We start from the raw sequence: 22,505 nt of genomic DNA, 5'->3' as shown, positions 1-22,505 counted from the left end.
AAATGTTTTTATAACCTAGCTGTTGACGAAAAGACAACAGCCACAAGTTTTAAATGATTTTCAATCGTCGAATATGAATCTGCATATAGGCTTATCGTATTCAACGCATAAGCTATCTATAACAAACTTTGGTATAAGAAAAAGCTATGCATAACATAGTAATTAAAACGTGGTTGAAACAATATTTAATTTACTTTATACGTACATATTTCATCGAGGATTTTAATTCTTCATCTTAACAAGCTTACGTATTGTTGACAATTGCACATATAAGATTAAAGTTACGAGTGATCAATGGCCGACCAAGCTAAAACTATTTTCTAGGCTCACAATAAGCAAATTTTATACATAAAGCCATATTACATAACACTACAATAATATAAAGCATGTATATTACAATAATGGGTGCAATTAGAAATTTAAATAGAAAATTATTGAAAATACTAATCTTACCCAAATGTTTAATCAAGTTTTAAAAAATATGATGAAAATAATGTAAATATTAATTGGTAGGGTCATATGACCCCCTAAACCATTTGTACATTCGCCACTATGTGATAGGTATAGGCATGTGTGTTGAATGTTTGTTTCAAAGCTCTCATTGAAAAAAAAAAGATAAGTCGATTTTTTACATGGACTATCATGTTTTAATCAAAATTTCTATAAAGTTACTCGGAATATTAGGGAAGATTGATGAATAGAAGGTCTAAAAATTCTTATATTATTTTAAAGAAATGAAAACTATCAGTTTAAACTATAACAGTTTGTTATAAATTGCATCAACATCAGCAATTTTTGACATGAGCGACGCGGAGACTTTTTGTTTTGCTTTAATCATTTTACTTTCCAATTTAAGTATATGAACTTTTTTTGTGGGAAGCAGATCGCCTTATCCTCTTAGGAGTTAAGACCATCAACAAGTAAAGTAGATTCAAGGTTGTAATTGACGGTTAGCTCATGGGTCTTGATCAGGGTCAAGCATACATTAAATAAACATTACATATTTATTTGTATTTCATTTATAAAATAATCTTTAATTACAGTTTCACACCGATTTAATCGAATGCAGTGCCTTAGACCATTTTCATCTTTACTCTATAATTTATTCCAAAAATAGAGTAGAAAATGGAGTAAAAACAGAGATACCCTAATACATTCATAAAAGTAGACAAAATATATTTTTTGGGAGTAACGAAAATATGTATATTCCTTAATAGTAGACTAGCTAGATCATGTTTTAAGAAGATCACACAACATGCATATATTTACACACCTTAGACAACATGTATAGTATAATGTATTATGTCTCAAAGTTCCAGATTTTCCTTCAATAGTTCATAGTTGTGTAGCTTTCTTGCGTTATCCCTCTTAGACATCGTTTTTTTTTTCTTTTTGCACATAAAAGTCGTTTCGTTAACTGATAATGTCTACTTAATTATAATTCATTAATCAAAGCTGTATGTTGATACTACCTAAATGAACCTTAAAGTTTAATATATATTCAGGACATCTGCATTCCTGCTCCATTTTTTCTTTTAAAATGAAGTAATAAAAATTAATACGGAATAAAAAATGTTTAACACAATTTTATATCTCACTTGATAATAGAATTTACTCTATAAATAGAGTAATCTATTTTTTTTGTAATTCATCACTTTATTAAAAAGTAAGAAATAGAATAGGACTAAAATATTTTTACTCCATATTCATTTTTATTCTATTTTTTTTTTAAACAAAATTTTACACCAGAGATACTATCATACACAAAATCAACATTTCTGCTCAAATTTGATAATATACAATCATGATTTCAGGAATTTCACGTCACTTTTGTGGAGGACGAGATCCACAAAATAATGCAAAGCCTTTGACAAAATATAACCATGCAGAGCCCCACTACACGTGTATGATCAGAGTAAAACAAACCGGCAAAAAAACCAAAAAGTCAACAACTTCTTTCTTTCCTCTCTTCCTCTCCACAAGTACCAACGAAGTCGTTCCAACGTTATTGTACTCTATAAATACACCCTCAACGATATCATCCTCTCCCCTCAATAAACTATTCACCACTTGCACCGTTTCAAATTTACAGAATTTTCCCTCAACGAGACTCGAAATTTCTTCCACGACGACTAATTATGCCGAGAAAAGGGATGAGAAGCCTCTGCTGCGTTGCCAAAACGCCGTCGAATCTTCAACCACCTCTTACGTTGACGCCACGGCAGAGTTTGGAATCAGCTGCTGCGTACGGTATCATCGAGTCAGCCGCCGACATAATCGAGAGATGGAACACGGAGACCTCCACTTTCGCTAAAGTCACTTCCATGTTCTACGAGGACAAGGCAGAGGCCATGGTGTTCATCGAACGAGTGAACAATCTTCAGAAGACGATGGATCTGCTGGTGAGTGAAGATCCGAACTCCGAGAGGCTCATGAGAGCTCAGAGACTCATGGAGATCGCGATGAAGAGGCTTCAAAAGGAGTTTTACCAGATCCTCTCGATGAACCGTGCTTATCTTGATCCAGAATCGGTCTCTACTCGCTCTTCACTCACCTCAGCGAGATCCAGCTACTCTGATTTCCCTGAAGATGACGATTCAAACACCGTTGGAGACTCAATCGTTGAAGTTGAAGAGGTTGCTAGCAAGGTTATGACGGACTTGAGATCCATCGCTGAGTGCATGATCGCTTCAGGCTACGCGAAAGAGTGTGTCATCATATACAAAACCATCAGGAAGTCCATCATCGACGAAGGGGTGTACCGTCTTGACGTGGAGAAGATTAGTATTGCGAAGGCGAAGAAGATGTCGTGGGAGGAGATGGAGATAAAGATCAGAAGCTGGTTAGAGGCGGTGAAAGTCTCAATGGAGACTCTCTTCAAAGGGGAGAGGATACTCTGCGATCATGTCTTCCAATCCTCTGACGCAATCAGAGAGTCTTGCTTCACTGAAATCTCTCGAGAGGGAGCGGTTCTTCTGTTTGGTTTTCCGGAGATCGTTTCCGCGAAAATCAGCAAGAAGAGCTCTCCGCCGGAGAAAACTTTCCGGCTGCTTGACATGTACAGTGCCATCGCCGGAAACTGGCGAGCAATCGAGTCCATCTTCTCGTTTGAGTCTACCTCTGTGGTGCGTTCCCAAGCGCTTAAGTCTCTTGTCTCTCTCAGCGAATCGATTCGGTCACAGCTTAGGCACTTTGAGTCAAGGATTGAGAAGGACTCGTCGAAGGTGGTGGTTCACGGCGGAGGTGTACATCCGCTGACGACCTCCGCCATGAACCACATCTCTCTCCTGGCTGATTATAGCAACGTACTCGTCGACATTCTCTCCGGATCTCCGCCGCCGGATAGGACACTCCTTCCGGAGTCTTACTTCAACGTCTCTGACTCCGACGTCTCGCCTTCGTCGGAGCTAGCCATCCGCTTCGCGTGGCTTATCCTCGTCCTCCTCTGTAAAATCGACCGTAAAGCAAATCACTACAAGGACTGCTCCGTGCAGTATCTCTTCCTCACCAACAACCTCCAGCACGTGGTCTCACGCGCTCGTTGCTCAAACCTAAAGCAGCTACTCGGTGACGACTGGGTCAGGAGACACGTTGGTAAGATTAAGCAGTTCTCCGACAGCTATAAGAGACTTGCGTGGGGTCCAGTATTGGCGACCCTACCTGAGAATCGTGCCGTGGAGTTGTCGGCGGAGGAAGTGAAGGAGAGGTTTGAAAAATTCAGCGAGAGCTTTGAGAGGGCGTACGGTAAGCAAAGTGTGTGTGCCGTACCGGATTCAGAGCTACGAGAGGAGATAAAACTGTCGATTGCGAGAAAGTTGGTGCCGATTTATCGAGAGTTTTACAACACGAGAAGGTCTGTTATTGTGGCGGGAGCTGGTGATGGTGTGAGAAACTTGAGTTCGGTTGTCCGATTTACCCCTGAAGATGTTGAGAGCCATTTGTCTGATTTGTTTTCAGGAGAGGGTACTTCGGGGAGTTCATATGTGTCTTCTCCTTTGTCTTGTCTGTCAAGGCAGTCCACACCCTAAAGTCAAAAAAAAAGAGTTAAACCTATTTTGCTTTTTTATCTTAAATGTAAAACGCAAACACTGTATACTAGTAGGTCTGTATTAGCAGGACAAGATCTTGTTGTAATGTTCTTTTTTGTTTGTTTGTCTGTAATGTCAATTGATGTAAGGATTGAGATAATGTATTATAAAATGTTCCAAACAGGCTGGAAACTATAAACCAATTACAAATTTTCGTTGAACAAATGTTTTTATAACCGTTGTTGAGGTTCATCCTAAGAAAACTTATCCAAAAATAAGAAATACTAAAAATATATTGGTAATGCTTTGGATTAATACAAAAAAAATGTTATATATAATTTTATTTAGACATATGTTGAAATCATAACAACTAACTAGAACCAATACACGACATCCAACAATAAGAAGCTATAGAAAAATGTTTTATTTAATTACTATTTCATTTACTATAGTGTCAAAAACAACTCAGTTTTTAGTTTGGTATGCCGAAAGTCTAGCATAATAAAACAACTCAATTTTGTTTAACCATTAGAAAATCAGCCAAATTCATTTGACTAATAGAATTGAAATGAAGATTGATGGAATTTCACATTCACTGGAAAATTAATTGAATTGAAAAGTAATGAAACACAAACTGCCACTAGGTTTGTTCAGAAAGACAAAGATTGACACTTTAAAACTGCTAATAATAGAGTTTCCAAATAGAAATTCTTAGTTACCAAAGTAAACTTACTAAAAAAATTAGAAATTTTCAATTTCACAAAGATTAAACAACATTTTGATGACAAATTATATATATATTTTAATTAGAGGTTTTAGGAATTTTGTCCTTTTTATAAAGACCAAGCGGTTATATACTAATTTGCTTGTGATTTACATTACAATAATAAATCAGTTTACATATTATAAGTCCTTATCTTTATTTTACTATCTAACGATCTTTCTCATTTTACACATTTGTCAAATGAACTTCAATTAATTAATCATACATTAAAGGTAAAATCGTGGTTACTATTCTTATCATATTTTATTATTTTGTTTTAATTTTCAATGCTTTTGTTTTATTAATGCGAGTTTAAACAATAAACTCTTTCACCTATTATTTTACATATATGAAACTCTTTCACCTATCATTGTATTTCTTTTTGTGAGTTAATGAATCTCTGATGCAATTATATATATATATATAATGTTATTGCATAAATTATGTAATTTAGTTGATTGAATACACGAAATCACCAGCACAATGCTCCCATGGGTCCGTTGGGTGCTCTGAAATACGCGAAATCAACTGGTCTTCAAGGATAAATCAATCTCTGCTATAGAGACGGCAACGAAATGCTTACGATTATCAAGAGAATGGACCACAGCACATACTCCAATCAAACCGAAGGCAAGAGCCGTACCTCAGACGGGAAGACATCTGGACCTTCTGATGGAAGACTCTTCGACCGCAATATGTAGATCCGATGCGGCTTGGGATGTTCAATCAAAGAGAACAGGAATGACTTGGATCCTAACTGATTCTACTAGATCAAGCATTGAACAAGGCGCTACAACAAAGGACATGGTTAATTCTCCTCTAATCGCGGAAGAGATCGCTCTCCAATCAGCTCTCCTCTCCGGTATGGAACTTAGGGCTTACAAAATCTGATGCTTCTCTGACAACGCAATGGTCATTAGAGTTATAACAAATGACATGCAGATAAAGGAAATCTTCGGTATCATCAAAGATATCAAGCACATCTCCTCTGTTTTCGTCGAGATCACCTTCTCTCACTTTAATCGATCTATGAATGCAGAAGCCGATTGTTTGGCTAAGCATTCCCTTATCTTTTTCTTTGTATCTGGACCCTGCCATGGGTTGAATCTGGACCCGAAACCATTTTAATTATTAATGAAGTATGTGTTACAAAAAAAAGTTGATTGAGTAAACCAATTTCATATATTTGTTTTTACATAGTTTTCTTTTTATGTTTAATTTTTCTTCTATACATTACACTTACGATTGTTTAACTAATTCGTACAAAATGCAAAGATTCTCGTCTACTTTTGCGTATCTAAAACTGAAAAATATTTTAAAAAATAAGATCGATACATAACATTGTCACAGCTTATACATTATTCTTCCCCTATTGTGTCAACTCCTACATGAGACATTACAAAGTTCGGACAGGTTCCAGAAGTCCAATCATTGACTTTCTGCAGCTGCCATGTTAGACCCATCAACAGCTCATTTCTGATTGATATCTTCAGTCAACCTCTTCTATTGGTAGTTTCCAGAAGTTCCATGGGTTATAATCTTCCTGTGGATGTGTAAGCAAACACATAAAAAAGTTAAAACCATTAATGAAATCTATACATAAAAAAGTTTCTAGCATTAGTTACCTGCTCAACAAGGGAAGTTGGAGGGAACATGTCGTTGACAAGAGTATGAAGTGATGTGTAAGACTTCTTGACATCTACTCGATGTCCTGTTGCTACCTCTCCCTGATCAATTTTTTTAAACACACAGAGAAGCTCAGTAGATTCCAACAAACAATCAATCATGCTTGTCAGATTATCAAGAAAATTTAATTACCTTTGGGTTGATTATGAATATCTTTCCCTTGGGGATCCCGAGTTTGCTGTAACTCAGCTCATCAGTGTCTCTGTTTCCAAATCCAGCGTAGAACGGGTTGTAATGCTCAGGGAAAAGCTTCTTGATATCCTGCACATTATTACATTTGTAAACTTGTTCTTATCTTAACATAGGCCGCTGGTTTTAACCGTTCTGTCTTATGTCAAATACTCAAATATAAACTTTTACCTCCAAACATGCGATCTTGAATTCGTGAGGTGCTCTTCTTATCACTGCAAAGCAGTTTAGAAAGTATATAAGAAAAAGAAAAACAGATACTTGATATCAAATAACATATACGTTAACATGCTAATAATGAATCTTCAAGGCACTAAGATTAATACCTTCACGGTACAATGCTGGAAACAGCCCGTCTGGTGAAATGACTACAGGACCGTTTGGTAGAGCTTTTCCATCCTGCAAGCCGGAGGAAAAAAAATCAATAAGAAGCAAAGAGATCTCATAACAAAAGTTTATACATAGCGTCACATGATTATCATTAGAGTTAATTAGACTTGTGTTATTCATATTGATCAAGTATGGATTCTGGTGCCAATTCAAAGGTAAAAAATTAAAAGATCTCATAACAAAAGTTTATACATAGCCTCACATGATTATCATTAGAGTTAATTAGACTCGTCTTATTCATATTGATAGTGTCAATTCAAAGGTAAAAAAGATCTCAAGTCTAACCTGCTTAAGATTATTTAAGAAACTTCTTGTTAGATATGCCTGAACAATGGCACGAGCGCTCAGAAACAGCAGCTGATATCCATTCTCCTGAGAAAAATACAAAGCAAAGCGTAATGTGAGATCCATAATTACAAACTGTATCCTACATAAGCAGTAGTGCATCCTCATGTTTTAACAAATTAAAGTGCCAGAAGCTGAGACTGACTAAAACCTTAAAAGTTACCTTTATGGCTGAAAAAAGCTTGGCAACACCAGACTGTGTCCAGTCCCTTCCAACCAAAGGCATGAACTGACCTAACACATCAGATCTGCACAACACACAGCAACAAAAGGATAATCACATCAACATATGTCTAGATACTATAATACGAAAGACAATATAGCTGCAATAAGGATCCAAAAGCTGTACTTAGTTATAGTCCCATCAACATCTGAAATCACAATCTTGGTGTCCCATCTCCACCTGTAGATATGTGCATCAACCTAATAAAACAAAAAAACTTATAAGAATCTTCCCTGGTGTTGCATTAAAATTTTCAAACTAATGTTACCATCAACACAAACCTGTTGTGTTCCAAGAACTCTCGTGGAGAAACTAAAAGTAATCATATTCTGACCATCCTTCAGATTCAGAGACGCAATCTGCTCATTAGTAGGGACATTAGTTCTCACAAGCTGTCTACGCGGAGACTCATTGGTCGACAGCACTTCCGGTGAGTTCTGCAAGCCAGGCTCAGAGTCAACAAACAGATCTTCCTCGCTCGATGAGTTACTACTCGTCGTATGCTCGACCGTTTTCACCCTCCTAAAAGGAATAGGCCAGAGTCTCCACCTTCTTCCAGAGGAAGAAGGAGTTGTTGTTACTGCAGCGGTTTCATCGTCCTTTGGTTTGGTTTCCTCCACAGAGATCACATCTTCTGGCTGAATCTCTAAGTCTAGATCGAACACAACCTTTCCAAGCACGATTCTAGCAGCTTTCTTCCATGGCATGTATGTTTCTCTGATCCTAACGACTAGATTCTCGCTTTCGAGGATTGATGTTGCTGAGTTTTTATACTCTTCTGTAGAGATGAGATGTGTGTTAAAGACTTCAGCTGCTGCGGTGAGTCCCATGCCTTGACGAAGCTCGTCCTTGCAAAGTGATAGCTCATATTCTGTATAAGTTAAAACCACTGTTAGAAACTAAGACACAGTTCAGACCAAAAAAAAAAGTAAAGTTACTTACTCAGTTCTGTTTCGGATCTTGCAATGTTAGAAGTCTCAGCCACTGATTCCGTTGTGTTCTTGTTCTCGTTATCCTCCTCAGGCTCTTTAGATGGAGTTAGTTGCTCATCTTCCTCTCTCGTTGAATCTACAGAGACTCTCTCTTCTGACTCTATAATCTCGCCTTCTTTGTTCTCAATCAAGATGGCAGTTTCTGCAGAAGGACTTGTCTCTTCATCTTCACATTCTAACTCCGTATTAGATTCCTCACTTGTTCTCACTTCTTCTATTGTTAGTTGAGTTGTAGAAGATTCAGAACCATCAACAAGAGTAGTTACTGTTTCAATAGGCACAAGCTCACCTTCTTTTAGATTCTGAATCTCAAAAATAGAAGCTGGCTCAGACTTCTCCAAACAGCTCCCAACAATAGCCACTTCATCTTCACCTCTAACACTTTCTGTGATGGTGGTAGGTACAAGCTCACCTTCTTTTAGATTCTGAACCTCAAGAGTAGAAGCTGCCTCCTCAGATTTAGCATTCTCATCATTACACTCAACACAACCAATGTCTACTTTTTTAGATTCAATATTAACTACAGCATTAGATGACTCCACTTTGCTGATAAACTCAGTATCCCATGAAGTCTCAGAGGAAGCAAACTCAGTACTCCCTTCACAAAACTCAGTCCCATCACCAGGAGCCAAATGAAACTGAGGAGTATTCAACCTCAAATTCTCAGCCTCCTGCTCCTCAGCCGAGACAGGAGCCGTTAGTATATGACCGTCAACACTCACCAAAACCACCTCAGAATCTAAACCCGGAGAAGAATCTCCATAGCTCTCCACATTCAAATTATCAAACCGAGCACTCCCATACTCGGACGTAGGAGAAGGAGGATCATCCTGAAAATCATAATACCTCCCGTTACTATCAGACTCCGTCCTATCAAGCCGGTTCAAAGAGCTTAAACCCTCTCTCAACTCTCCAGCGCCAACGTCGGACGAGCTATGCTCAAGAGTCAAAACCCTCTCACTACCGTTGCTATCCTCAGAGCTAGAGATCAGATCGTTGGTGGTTTCAGGATCAACTTCTCTGATGAAATAAGCTTCGCCGGAGTTATCAAGATACATGTGGAAGTCAGCTTCATCGCCATTCACGGAGATCTTCACAAACTTCTCTGCCCCTTTGAGGACGCCTTGGAACTTGCCGAACCTAACGTACCAGGGAGTGCTACGGAAGGAACCGTCTTCTTGTTGGACGACGATGACGTCAATGGCGCCACCGAAGGGGTGAAACGGTGTAGCGACGGAGTATACTCCTTGGGAAATCAAACTCCCAACTCTCCCGACCAAACTCATTTCATCAAATGGTTGAGAAAGTCTTTGACTTTCACTGTCTTAATCATATACAAAGATCTAGAAGTGATTCCAGCCTGCAGATGAGACATAAAACAACCCAACATTCCAAAATTAGACAATGTGAGACGACTAAAAATAACTGAAAAAACACACAGAAGGGTTAATCAAAATCAAAAACTAAGAAAAGAATACCACAGCAAAGATTTCATTACAAATTACAAAAGTTTCCAACCAGACTTGTCTGATTTCAGACATGGAGCTTTAGTAATAACCAACAAAAGATCAGTTTTTGAACTGACCCAAGAGGATAAAAAGTAAAAAAACCAAACCGGGTTTAATTTCTAGGACAGATGCAACGAAGAAACTAGGATCTAACGACATCTAAATCTCAAAGAGTCTATATATCACGATAAGGGAATCGAATTCAACTTACAGATTAGGAACTTTTCCAGCGGAGAATCCGAGAAAAATCAAACGATGGATTGAAAATGTATTTATTTGTGAAGTTTTCTCCTATTCGATCAATTGCATTGAATTTGTTTTATCGGAAAAAGAAAATAAGATCCTCGGATTCTTTTAAGACAAGTCGAGAAGACTTTTGTTTGCTTCTTTCGATTGAATTTTTACCGGTGAGAAAGAGAGAAAATAATTTAGTTTGGATAGATAACCAGGAAAAAATTAAATTAAATCCGCCATGACTTAAAGAGACACTGTAATTGCTTATATAGAGTTTGTGACGGGAGGGAGAATTACGAGAAGGGTCTAAGGTTTTTGTTCGTAATAAGTACATCTCTTGGAGGGTAAGATTGGTATTTCGGTCATTCGACATGTGGATGAATATGCTCGTGAAAAATAAACAAATGCTTCGATTTTAAACCGACTTTTGTTTTGTGAGTTTCCCTCTTTTCGTCTTTTTCCTCATTTGTAAACTCCGAAATAAATTAATATTCTTCGTACGTAGAATTAATAAGAAATATTCGTATTGGAAGATCAATGATAAAAACAATTTTGGTTAAGGCAGTACGTTAGATTGATATTTTTTATTTCGCTTTTTTTTAGATTTTTTTTATTTCAGTTATCTTAATATATATATGTAAAAATTTTAGAACTATATATAAATAAAAAACATTTGATAAATTATATAAATAAAAATAAAATAATCAAGCGGTAAATTTTTAAGGTTTGGTATGTATCCACGTCAATCAGTTTAATTTTCAGAAGGTTTGGTTGCGCAAATCAAACTGACGGTTAAAAACAGAATCTCGAGTTGCAGGCCAAAATTCTCTTCTTCACTGTTCAAGTTATGGTTCTCAACCTAAACTCCATCCCTACTAATCTCTGATTCAAATTTGTATCTTTTGGATATATAAAGGCCACTTGGTCTACTGTGTGGTTACTCTGTAAAACTTTTCTCTTTTCCTGCATTTTAATAGTAAAACCTTTTTCAAAAAAAAAAACACACGATCATGTAATGTATTTTTGATGATAGTTGGAAAATATTTTAATTTGGATGATATACAGTGCGATACATTTTTGGAGTAGTCCAATGCAATACTATATGCATTTTTCTTAGAGCCAACACGATAACTTAATATGATCTATTAAAAATTAAAATAAATAAATAAATAGGGTTTCGTATACAAATCGATCGTTGTGGGAATATTACAAACTGGTGATCCACACAATAGAATATTGGTGGGATATTCGTTTTCTCTACGTAAAAGGTCATTTTTGCTTGTGTACATCGCGATCCAACACTATAGGACACTCTTAAAAGGAAAAATATAATAATATACATGCCAATTTTTTCCTAGACATATAGAGACATGCAATTGTTTAATCATTGAACTATATAGTATAGTATGATTCGTTTGCTGAAGAAAAAAAGAAGAACATATGCTTTTGTTTTTTTGTATAAGCATCAAACGTTTCAGTTTATTATTGTGTCTAATACTGAATAATAACATAGCACTATATAGCAGGGGGACAAGCTTTTAGAAGAAAAAATATCATTACATCGGCAGAAGAAAAGTTATTATTACATCGAAATTAATTGTATGGATAAAATGATTAAAACAACTTAATCTTTAGATTAGGGAAAGCTATTGTAAGAAGGTGGGGCATAATTGATAATAAAAAAACATTTGACATGTTAATATTCATTCTGATTGCGTTGCGTTTTGCCAACTATTCTTTAGAGATGTGTAATAAGACTATAAGTCTATAAGAGTTGTAAATGTAAATTAAGCATCCTTCACAAGTATCCTAACATGATTACATTCTCACCTAACTCGTTTTCTTACAACACAAAACATTTTTTCTCTTTGAATGAATACAAAGCATTTTTCATCAAAGTTAACCTATACTTTTATACGGAAATATCCTTTTTAGCACACATATATAACAAGCTACGTTCACTACTTCACTTCTTCCTTTTTTTTTTCTCTTTAACTAAAAAAAAAAATTGGTACAGAGACTAAAGAAGACAGTACAACTGTACAACAAACGTTTAACACATTCTCGTTTCTTACCAAATACCAACCATTTTTTTCTCATTGACATGTTATTGTATGTCGATCAGTGAAGCCCTGTGGGCTTGGGCTACAGTCGGATCAATCAACCTCAATAGAAAGACCAAAGCCGTGAGGATGTTTGCTTTTTCTTCTTCTTTTTGTTTTGTTGTTACTGCAAAAGGGAAGGGAGAGTAACTGTGTGTACGTGCTCTGTTATATTGTAAAGGCATGTTTGTCCCTAAGGCTTATTTGCTTGCAAGAAGACTAGTGCATCTGGTATTCAGTGCGTGTATTGCGACCTTAACTTAGTCTCTTTACCCGACACCTTAGTTCGATGTCAGGTTATATTGGTTATATTAAGAGAGTATGTTGGGTTTCTCTGAACATTTTGGTTTGCTCAGTGATTTATATGTAAGAGCAGTTTTTTTGTTTAAAATGGCAAATTTAGTGAAAACAAAAAGTGGGATGTTTACTACATTGGTTCACCCAATCACCATCATTTACGTTAAGAGGGAAACAGTTAAAAATAAAACTCGTCGACAGCAGGGTTCGAACCTGCGCGGGCGAAGCCCAACAGATTTCAAGTCTGTCTCCTTAACCACTCGGACATATCGACTTCATGCCAAAATCGTATTATTAGATTCTCTAATCCCGTCGAGAGATAAACACCTAATTGTGGACATGGATCCTTAATTTGGTTTTATTTGAGTTAATTACAAATTGAAGTGTCATGTTTGACATATTTTATTCCATTTGGATTTATATGGCATTTGGCAATATAAATAAAAAAGCACGACCATACTGCAGCAAGTCCCCACGTGAATTAGCTTGAGTCTCTAAATCAAGAAGTGACAGCAACAAAATAAAATAGTAATAAAAAAATAAATGGATGGTGTAGGATCAAAGCAAAACCCACTCCACATAATTTTATTCACTATACCAACTTCTTGCCGCCATGTGGACTTCTCTCTCTAAACACTGTCGCTATCTGAACTAAAACCGATGAGTTCATCAACTTCAAGGAATCAGACGGCCGCCGAAGCACAACCGTCCACGGATGTCGTGGCGGAAGGTTCGTCGAAGAAGGTGAGGAAACCTTATACCATCACCAAGTCCAGGGAGAGCTGGACGGAGGAAGAGCACGACAAGTTTCTCGAAGCGCTTCAACTGTACTAATCTACTGCTCTGTTTCTCCTTGGCATGATATATTTACGTGTGTCCTTAGAGTCTTGAAGCTTTCTAATCTTGCTTGCTTATTTCTGAGCTTAGTTACTTATAGATAGACCGAGCCAAAGACAAAAGTATGTTAGGTCTGCTTCGTTGAGTTGTTAAACTAATATGTATATATATTATATAGTCTGATGTTATAAGTTCTTGTCGGTAGTAAGTAGAGTTAAACATGTGTAGCAGCTCATGTTGAACTTAGATTCATTAAATGATATATAGTTGATATTTTCTTGGAGTAGAAGCATGGTTGTCCTCTTTGGTGTAAGAACTTTTCATTATTATTTTATTTTTTTAAATTCATTATTTTTTAATGTAATGCTCAAACTGCTGAATGATATATAGTCTTATTGATCTGAGGCTGATAGTACTGGCTACTGTTCCTTAGGTTTGATCGAGACTGGAAAAAGATAGAAGATTTCGTGGGTTCCAAGACTGTTATTCAGGTCTGAGGGAATAGCTTACCCTAAGTTTTGTTTGAATTTACTTTGACAAGTTTTCAATTCCTCTGCTACCTTCTTGATTTTACTATAGATAAGGAGTCACGCTCAAAAATACTTTCTAAAGGTTCAGAAAAACGGGACACTAGCACATGTACCACCCCCTCGCCCTAAGCGCAAAGCAGCTCATCCATATCCTCAAAAGGCATCTAAGAGCGGTTAGATAGTTTTTGTAATACTCATTTTTAATTAACCTGAGTTTTGAATCCATTTTTTTACACAGCTCAAATGCAACTTCAAGTTTCAACTTCTTGGGATGACGCATCAATGCTGCTAAACAGAGTTATTTCACCACGTCAGGAACTTGCTACCTTTCGTGGACCACAAGGCACGCTCTTTAGTCTGCGTTCTCAATTTATTTCTTCTCCCTTCTTTTTATTTATTCTATTAGTAGTATGGTAGGCATCAACTTAGGACGTTTCATGTGCTTATTTATGGCATATAACGCCATCTGATTCAGCTGATATTGGACCAAAGGGTATATTAAATGTTAGTAGCCCTTCGACGTCTGGTCTGGGAAGCTCAAGCCGAACATTCTCAGGTTCTGAGATTGTAGCAAAACAGCCTCCAGTGCTTCATGGTAATCATTTGTGAACAGTTGTATGTTCTGTTCTTGAATTTTAAACTATATGTTTATTGATGATTTCTTTGCAGTTGTTCCTGATTTTTCTGAAGTTTATAACTTCATCGGGAGTGTGTTTGATCCTGAAACGAGACTGGATCACGTGGCGAAGCTCAAGGAAATGGATCCTATAAATTTCGAAACTGTGAGTCAGAGCTTATAAAATTTTCAGTTTACTTGATGTACAAGCCTCACCAATCGCAGAATTGTTTTCCAGGTCCTGTTATTGATGAGAAACCTTACATTTAACTTATCAAACCCTGAGTTCGAATCCGCTGTAAGTGTTAAGTTTAGGATGATTCGTTTGTGATGACCAAAACAATTACACTTCTATAAGTCACTTTTGTTTTTTTCATTTAGTTGGTGGCTCTTACCCTTGCGTGATCAAATATAATCTAACCTTAGCTAGCCCGACTGTAATGATGCTGCAGAGGAAAGTCCTCTCATCACATGAGGTGAACACTGAGCTCCCAAGCGTTACCACTGGTTCCTTTTTCGAGAACTCAAAAAGCTACAAGTCATCTTAACGAATGTATCAGCGATTAGTTATCCAGGTAAGTCTCCATCTTCTCCTCATGCATTTGGAATACAATACATGAAAACACTTCAACACTATGCGGAGTCACCTGAGTCAGTAGCTAGAGCTAGATATCTTCTTAGTTGTAAATCTAGTCGCAGCCCTCCGATTCTATGGTTTGCATTAAGAGATAGAGTTCTCACTGGTACTCTTAGTTACACTTACTGGTACTCTGAGTCAGTAGCTAGATCTAGATAATTATAAGCTTTGGTACTAATTATCTGAAGTCTTTCATAAAGAGTTAAATGTGATTCTCACCGTATTTTGCAGGTTTACTCGTCAATTTTCAATGTTTAATGAACTTTGAGTCTTGCGTCAGTGGGAATCACTATCTTGTCAATGCGTCAGGTGGGGACTGTGTGTTTAATAGGGTTTGTTTTTTTGAGGAGAAGAAACATGAGTGAAATTTTTGAGCTTCAGGTTTTTGACGAGGACTAGTTCAGTGAAAGTTATAGGTTTAATATATATAAAGCTGCGGTTGAAGACCAATAACTTTCAAGGTAATTGCAATTGCAAGGCAGCCTCATCCAGTCATCCTCATCAGCCGTTTAATCTTTGCACAAAAGTCTCTTTATATTTTTGTTATTGTGTGTTTATATGTTCATCTGTTGAGTAAATCTCTAGTTTATTTTTTACCTACATACAGATTACATGCTACATGTATGTGTTGTTATTTTGGCTCTTCTTTGGCTTGGCATATCTCACTCTTCATCACTCACGGCCAGCTTCTCTCTGTTTTGTTCACTCTCTTTGTTTTACTTTTCCCTCACTCTCTGTTGTTACTTGTGTATCATCATAACACACAAGCACACTCATACTCTCTTTACTCTCTTACACATTTGGTTTCTTGTAGAGAGAAGAGAGTAAGCTTTAGTTGTCTACATCTTTCTTTCTCCAACTCTTTTTCTTATTAGACTTGGATACCTTCTTACAACAACACACATACATACTTATAGTAGTTTTAGTCTAACTACTTCAGACATGCTTACTTGCAACTCTAGACTCAACAACTCCCACTTGCACCTTACTTCTAGGCATGTTGTTCACAAGCAAACTTGCTTACATTCCTAACAACTATTACCAACTCCAACTTAACTTAGTTAGCTTACTAACTAACTAGTTTCTTTTATTCTTTTTGTTGTGTAACTTCTAACCCTCGACTTCTTGTAGTCCACGCTGGTCTTCTTCTTGTTCATTCGTTGCTTGCGCTCCAAGCTTCTTCTTCTTATTATTCTTCTTCTTCCTCTTCCTCTTCCATTCCTTTGTAGCTTCTTCTAAGCTACTCCTATTTATTCTTCTTTTCTTGGAGTATTTAATCAAGGTTCAATCTCAACAGTATGCTACTAACAATTTACCCTAAACAACGTACTAAAAAATCATTAAAATCAGGAAAAACTAAATGATTAAGAATCCTGGAATCACACACCTCATGGTCATAGGACAGTATTTGCCGGGTTGTGATCTTTCAGGAAGTGACAACTGACAAGGCCTGATTAGTAACACGCCTGAGTTCAGCTTTCACTTCCTTAACAGGTTCCCTGCTAAGCCTTCAATGAATAAGTAGCATTGAGCTTTCCAGGCCCTGATTATGTCCTCGTGTAAGCAACTGACCTTTAGTAGTGATGGCTGCTCCAGACCAGTGATATTGGTCCCATATCAAAAGCTTCTGACCATCCTGTTACTTCTTTTTCCCTGGTTCTCTTTTCACCATTGTCATCTCCATGCCTGCTACATCACCAACACTCTCTTTTCTTGTACGTTTCAAGTCACACTTGACATCATTATCAATCTCTTCGTTGTCATCATCTCTTGACCTCTCCCATATAGACAGTAAGAACTAGGCCCGAGAAAAAAACCCAGAACCAAAGATCCGAACCGAAACCGAACCAAAATAGCCGAAACCGGAATCAGAGCAAAACCTTCAAATATCCATACACTTCATATATTTCAGTATACGAATAACCATACCTGATCCAAAAAGAGAACTAAATGGGTATCTAAATATATTAAATATTAATTATATATACATATAACATTACCAAGTATATATATTTTAAAAGTATATTAAATTATCCAAAGTATTTTTAAAAAAATTATAAAAAAATATTCGAATTATCTAAAAATATTCAAAAGTATCCGGATATTTATTTGAGATATCCAAAATAATCTGAATAATCCGATAATCTCTCAAAATACCTGATAATTTATTCGAATTTCTCAAAATAATCGAACTGAAACTAGAATCAAATTAGAACCAAATTTTGTTCGGGATGTTTTCTAATTCCTAATTTTATTTTTCGAACCGAATCAAACCAAATCCGAAACAACTTGAACCGAACTCAAACTTAACCCGAACCGAAACAGATCATGAAGTAAATGGATTTTCTGTCTTTTTATCCGAACTATCTGATGATACCTGAAATACTCGAACCGAACCGTTAACGGAAATGCCGAGACATAGTAAGAACTACGAATTATCAAGTAAAAAATAAACTCGTAGGGATAATAGCGCTGTCTAAGGCCCATTAATTGGTCAATAAAGTAGTTGGGTTAATTGGGCTTTATAAGGCCCATTAATCAGTCACTAACCCTAGATGAAACCCTAGCAATATATTAGTTATTAAGCTGCGCAGCTGCGAAAACCCTTGAAAGTCTCCAAAGAGTCGAGAGACAGTGAGTGAAGAGAGAAACAAACTCAATACATCAAAAATGGCCGCCGCCGCCGCACGTCCTCTCGTCACCGTCCAAGGCCTAGACGGCGACATGACCACCGACCAATCCACCACCGTCGTCCTCCCCGACGTCATGACCGCCCCCGTCCGCCCCGACATCGTCAACTTCGTCCACGCCCAAATCTCCAACAACAGCCGCCAGCCCTACGCCGTCTCCAAGAAAGCCGGCCACCAGACCTCCGCCGAGTCCTGGGGAACTGGCCGCGCCGTCTCCCGTATCCCCCGCGTTCCCGGAGGCGGAACTCACCGCGCCGGCCAAGCTGCGTTCGGAAACATGTGCCGCGGCGGACGCATGTTCGCCCCGACCAAGATCTGGCGCCGCTGGCACCGCCGCGTCAACGTCAACATGAAACGGCACGCGATCGTCTCCGCCATCGCCGCCACGGCGGTTCCCGCGCTCGTGATGGCTCGCGGACACAAGATCGAGAACGTCCCCGAGATGCCTCTTGTGGTTAGTGACTCAGCCGAGGCCGTTGAGAAAACGGCGGCGGCGATTAAAGTGTTGAAACAGGTTGGAGCTTATGATGATGCTGAGAAGGCGAAGGATAGTATTGGGATTAGGTCTGGGGTGGGGAAGATGAGGAACCGTCGTTATATCTCTAGGAAAGGTCCTCTTGTGGTTTACGGCACCGAAGGGGCTAAGATTGTTAAGGCCTTTAGGAATATCACTGGTGTTGAGCTTTGCCACGTGGAGAGGCTTAACTTGTTGAAGCTTGCACCTGGTGGTCATCTTGGGAGGTTTGTGATTTGGACTAAGAGTGCTTTTGAGAAGCTTGAGGGGATCTATGGGTCTTTTGAGAAGCCCTCGGAGAAGAAGAAGGGGTATGTGCTTCCTAGGGCGAAGATGGTGAATGCTGACTTGGCGAGGATTATTAACTCTGATGAGGTGCAGAGTGTGGTGAAGCCGATTAAGAAGGATGCCAAGAGGGCTGTGATGAAGAAGAATCCGTTGAAGAATTTGAATGTGATGCTGAAGTTGAATCCGTATGCGAAGACTGCTAAGAGGATGTCTTTGTTGGCTGAGGCGCAGAGGGTTAAGGCTAAGAAGGAGAAGCTCACCAAGAAGAGGAAGACTGTCACCAAGGTAACTTCATTTTTATTTGTTCTTTTTGGGTTTGTCAAGTCGATTTATTGCAATTGTCTGTTGTTAGTTTGTGAGATTTGTGTGTTTACATTATATTGCTAAGCTGTTAGATGATCTTTTCCGCTCTGGTTTAAATATATGTTTGTGGTTTAGCTGTGACGTCCTGTGAATTGATAGTTATTGATTCCGAGATGTGCTCTTATGGGTTACTTGCATTAGAGATCTCATTTTGGTCTGAGTAACTAAGTGTCTTTGCTTTATGGTCTGAGTTCGTGTGTCGTGCGTTTCGTGTCTGTTGAAGTAGTTGTGATGATCTTTGCCATTCAAGTTTAGATATCATTTATTGTCTTAAATGTGGTCTAGTTGCGTAAGTCTTGTAAATTGATAGTTACTGAATTCGAGATACGATCATACGTGTCATTTGCAATCGAGATTTCATTTCTGGAGATTAACAAAATGTCTTTACTTATGGTTTGTGTTCGTTTATCTTGTGTCTGGCTTGTGGTACATAGTGTAAATCAAAAGTTTCTCTCTTTTTTTTCTAGCTTATAATATATCAATCTTTCTTGTGCAACGTTCTAAGTTTATAACTCTGGTTTGGATATGTTAAATCTGACAGGAGGAGGCATTGGCTATCAAGGCAGCAGGGAAGTCGTGGTACCAGACTATGGTCTCCGACAGCGACTACACCGAGTTTGACAACTTCACCAAGTGGCTCGGTGCTAGCCAGTAATAATATCATCTGCTTGAAAACACTATCATGTTTAGGGAATGTTTTTGGTTTTATATCTGTTTTGCCTTGAGTTGTTGGATTATTAAGCTCAGCTATGAACAAGTTTCATTTCTCTTTTACTCTTGGTACCTTGTTTTTATCAGACAAATGTTTGGTATTTTATGAACTAAATTTAAGACAAAGTTTTAAGTTTTTATTGTCAGTTTAAATCTCCTTAATTTTATTTGTTTAATCTGAAAATTTCGAAAAGTTGAGCTTCGTTATGTTTTTGCTTTTCATGAATACATCACACATATGAATGGATGAACCATTCCATTTGAACACGATCTTGTTTAATCTATTGAGTCCGTTGAAAAGCGAAAAAATAAACAGTAGGAAAGGAGTTTTGAGTAAAGAATCTGCTGGAAAGATTTGCATTATGATCTTCCACATGGTTCCCCACATGGTTTCTGGAAGGCGCGCCAAGTAAGAAAGCATATTGACCCGTTCATCTCACGGCTACTCTAGAAGTTAACTGAAACTAGAAGAAGCTTCATTCGATCATCTCCCAGTTCTATAAATTGAACTGCAAAAACCTAAAGTAACGATCACAGTTTGTTCTGGTTAAACATATAAGTAGTACACAAGAAAGCTGTTCAGAGATGCAAGAGAAGATGGTGAAGAAGAGTTACCCGGAAGTGAAGGAAGAATACAAGAAAGCTGTTCAGAGATGCAAGAGAAAGCTCCGTGGTCTTATCGCCGAGAAGCATTGTGCTCCCATCGTCCTCCGTCTTGCGTATGATCCATCCCCTCTCTTACTCGTTCCAATCCATTCTCTGTCTTTTTTTTTTCATTTATTTTTGCTTAGGAGTGATGATGTGTGTGTATCAGATGGCACTCGGCTGGGACATATGACGTGAAGACGAAGACGGGAGGACCGTTTGGGACGATAAGGCTTCCACAAGAGTTAGCTGATGATGCTAACAAAGGTCTTGATATTGCTGTCAGGCTTCTTGAGCCTATCAAGGACTTGTTCCCCATCTTATCCTACGCTGATTTCTACCAGGTAACATTTAAACTACCTTCTGAGTTTATTTTCCTTAGCTCTAACACCGAGCAAGGGATCAATCAAGTTGTGTTAATTAGGAGTGTAAGGTAGTACCATCATCAGTGGGAAACATTTTGAAAGTGTTATATGTTTGTTTAACTTGATTCACGAATGCTATATATAAAACCTAACCGTATAATGATGACTTGAGAGGCTTGATTAATATATGTATCTTGGTGACTGTAGTTAGCTGGAGTTGTTGCTGTTGAGATCACTGGAGGACCCGAGATTCCTTTTCATCCTGGTAGATTGGTGAGTCATCAGTGTTCAACTTCTTTGTGATAAAACGCTCAGATGTTTTGTCAAATACACCATCAAAATGAAAATCCCTCTCTCTTTTGAATTCTTCTGATACAAACTTTTATATTGCAGGACAAAGTTGAGCCACCTCCTGAAGGGCGTCTACCTCAGGCCACCAAAGGTATAAAGCATTTGTAAAGAAAATAACAATATAGTCTGAATAGTGCATATCAGATCATATTTACATAGTTAATGTCTCTTTTTATGTAAGTTCGGCGTGGATCATCTGAGAGAGGTATTTGGTCGGATGGGACTCAATGACAAAGATATTGTTGCATTGTCTGGTGGACACACCTTGGTATGTCTGTCTTTTGGATCAATAAAAAAAACAAAGACCTATGTCCTCTTCTCAGTATTGGCACTTACTATTGTTTTACACTTTCAGGGTCGGTGCCACAAGGAACGCTCCGGATTCGAAGGACCATGGACACAAAACCCTCTCATTTTTGACAACTCTTATTTCAAGTAAGACAAGTTTCTCTCCTTAGGTTTCTTCATGCTCACTGGATTGCTGAATCTGATGGTTGTTAAAACAGAGAGTTACTAAGCGGAGAGAAACAAGGACTTCTTCAACTTCCAACCGACAAGGCTCTCCTCGAGGATCCTATCTTTCGTCCTCTCGTTGAGAGATATGCTGCAGTAAGTATACAATTCATCATAATATATATATATATATATATATATATTGCAGTTTGGCCTAATCATTGATCATATTATAAAACATCAGGATGAGGATGCCTTCTGCGAAGACTATACTAAAGCTCATCTCAAGTTGTCGGAACTCGGGTAAGTAGTAACTCATGGAACCATTCTTATTGTCCTAATATAACGTCCTGCTGCTCTTTGATTGTTCCTCATAAACTTCTTACTTACAAACACATGTTTTTGTTGTCGAAAATCCGACCACAATGGCTTCAATAATTTCTGGCATGTTCATGTGTGCTTGGCAGGTTTGCTGACAAGGAGTAATCTCTGGAAGCTGGTGGTGTCTCATGTGACCATGTCCTATCTCGTAAATCTTGTTCCAAAGTAAAACATAAATAAAAGGACTATATGTATTGTTGCACTGGTATGCATTGGGCTATGAAATAATACAATTCAGTTAATGAAAACTTGTGTTTACACACCTTGAAGTACTATTTTAATCCTCCGGATTCAAAAACTATATTGGTTAGAAATAGTATTAACATGATACTTTCTCCGTTCCTAAAAGATGTATGTTCTAGAAAAA

The 22,505-nt window shown here is 37.8% G+C and overlaps 5 protein-coding genes and 1 non-coding gene across 12 annotated transcripts; 4 read left to right on the top strand and 2 right to left on the bottom strand.

Annotated features, from left to right (window-relative positions):
- Nucleotides 1–2,002: 2,002 nt before the first annotated feature.
- LOC103848089 (exocyst complex component EXO70H1) lies at nt 2,003–4,249 on the top strand. The gene has a single exon (XM_033290831.1). The coding sequence runs from the start codon at nt 2,139–2,141 to the stop codon at nt 4,026–4,028; it is 1,890 nt and encodes a 629-aa protein (XP_033146722.1). The 5' UTR covers nt 2,003–2,138; the 3' UTR covers nt 4,029–4,249.
- A 1,682-nt stretch (nt 4,250–5,931) lies between these two features.
- Nucleotides 5,932–22,284, bottom strand: LOC103848085 (phosphatidate phosphatase PAH1). 3 transcript variants are annotated; one of them, XM_033290694.1, is made up of 12 exons: nt 10,336–11,001; nt 8,567–9,976; nt 7,906–8,495; nt 7,751–7,824; nt 7,565–7,649; nt 7,342–7,428; nt 6,993–7,065; nt 6,838–6,881; nt 6,610–6,738; nt 6,417–6,518; nt 6,236–6,334; nt 5,932–6,160 (listed from the first exon to the last, which is right to left on the bottom strand). In XM_033290694.1, exons 2-11 carry the CDS (start codon nt 9,900–9,902, stop codon nt 6,281–6,283), a joined length of 2,574 nt encoding a protein of 857 aa, XP_033146585.1. In that variant the 5' UTR covers nt 9,903–9,976; nt 10,336–11,001; the 3' UTR covers nt 5,932–6,160; nt 6,236–6,280. The 3 variants fall into 3 exon arrangements, with proteins under 3 accessions (XP_033146585.1, XP_033146583.1, XP_009123319.1); XM_033290692.1 differs by lacking the exon at nt 10,336–11,001 and adding an exon at nt 22,274–22,284 and having other exon boundaries at nt 6,068–6,334; nt 8,567–9,924; XM_009125071.3 differs by having other exon boundaries at nt 6,068–6,334; nt 10,336–11,000.
- LOC103848060 (protein REVEILLE 8) lies at nt 11,417–16,056 on the top strand. Of its 5 annotated transcripts, none has more exons than XR_004458119.1 (10): nt 11,417–13,584; nt 14,028–14,085; nt 14,174–14,297; nt 14,363–14,467; nt 14,600–14,719; nt 14,794–14,906; nt 14,979–15,038; nt 15,171–15,315; nt 15,609–15,686; nt 15,759–16,056. XR_004458119.1 is itself a non-coding variant. In XM_009125051.3 (9 exons), the coding sequence occupies exons 1-8, from the start codon at nt 13,418–13,420 to the stop codon at nt 15,286–15,288; spliced, it is 843 nt and encodes a 280-aa protein (XP_009123299.1). In that variant the 5' UTR covers nt 11,464–13,417; the 3' UTR covers nt 15,289–15,315; nt 15,609–16,056. The 5 variants fall into 5 exon arrangements, 1 of the variants encoding a protein (XP_009123299.1); XR_628960.3 differs by having other exon boundaries at nt 11,458–13,584; nt 15,193–15,315; XR_004458114.1 differs by having other exon boundaries at nt 11,418–13,584; nt 15,609–16,056.
- TRNAS-UGA lies at nt 12,950–13,031 on the bottom strand. Its single transcript has one exon. It is a non-coding gene; the product is annotated as a tRNA-Ser (tRNA).
- On the top strand, nt 17,959–20,089 carry LOC103848052 (60S ribosomal protein L4-1). Its single transcript, XM_033291082.1, has 2 exons — nt 17,959–19,154; nt 19,774–20,089. Exons 1-2 carry the CDS (start codon nt 18,048–18,050, stop codon nt 19,885–19,887), a joined length of 1,221 nt encoding a protein of 406 aa, XP_033146973.1. The 5' UTR covers nt 17,959–18,047; the 3' UTR covers nt 19,888–20,089.
- On the top strand, nt 20,289–22,419 carry LOC103848043 (L-ascorbate peroxidase 2, cytosolic). The gene is made up of 9 exons (XM_009125032.3): nt 20,289–20,662; nt 20,758–20,932; nt 21,161–21,226; nt 21,347–21,394; nt 21,489–21,572; nt 21,660–21,739; nt 21,811–21,913; nt 22,002–22,060; nt 22,225–22,419. Exons 1-9 carry the CDS (start codon nt 20,529–20,531, stop codon nt 22,241–22,243), a joined length of 768 nt encoding a protein of 255 aa, XP_009123280.2. The 5' UTR covers nt 20,289–20,528; the 3' UTR covers nt 22,244–22,419.
- Nucleotides 22,420–22,505: the final 86 nt, after the last annotated feature.

This window comes from Brassica rapa, chromosome A01 (genome assembly GCF_000309985.2).
Source record: "Brassica rapa cultivar Chiifu-401-42 chromosome A01, CAAS_Brap_v3.01, whole genome shotgun sequence".
Classification (NCBI taxonomy): Eukaryota; Viridiplantae; Streptophyta; class Magnoliopsida; order Brassicales; family Brassicaceae; genus Brassica; species Brassica rapa.
This window is presented reverse-complemented; position numbering and strand designations above follow the sequence as displayed.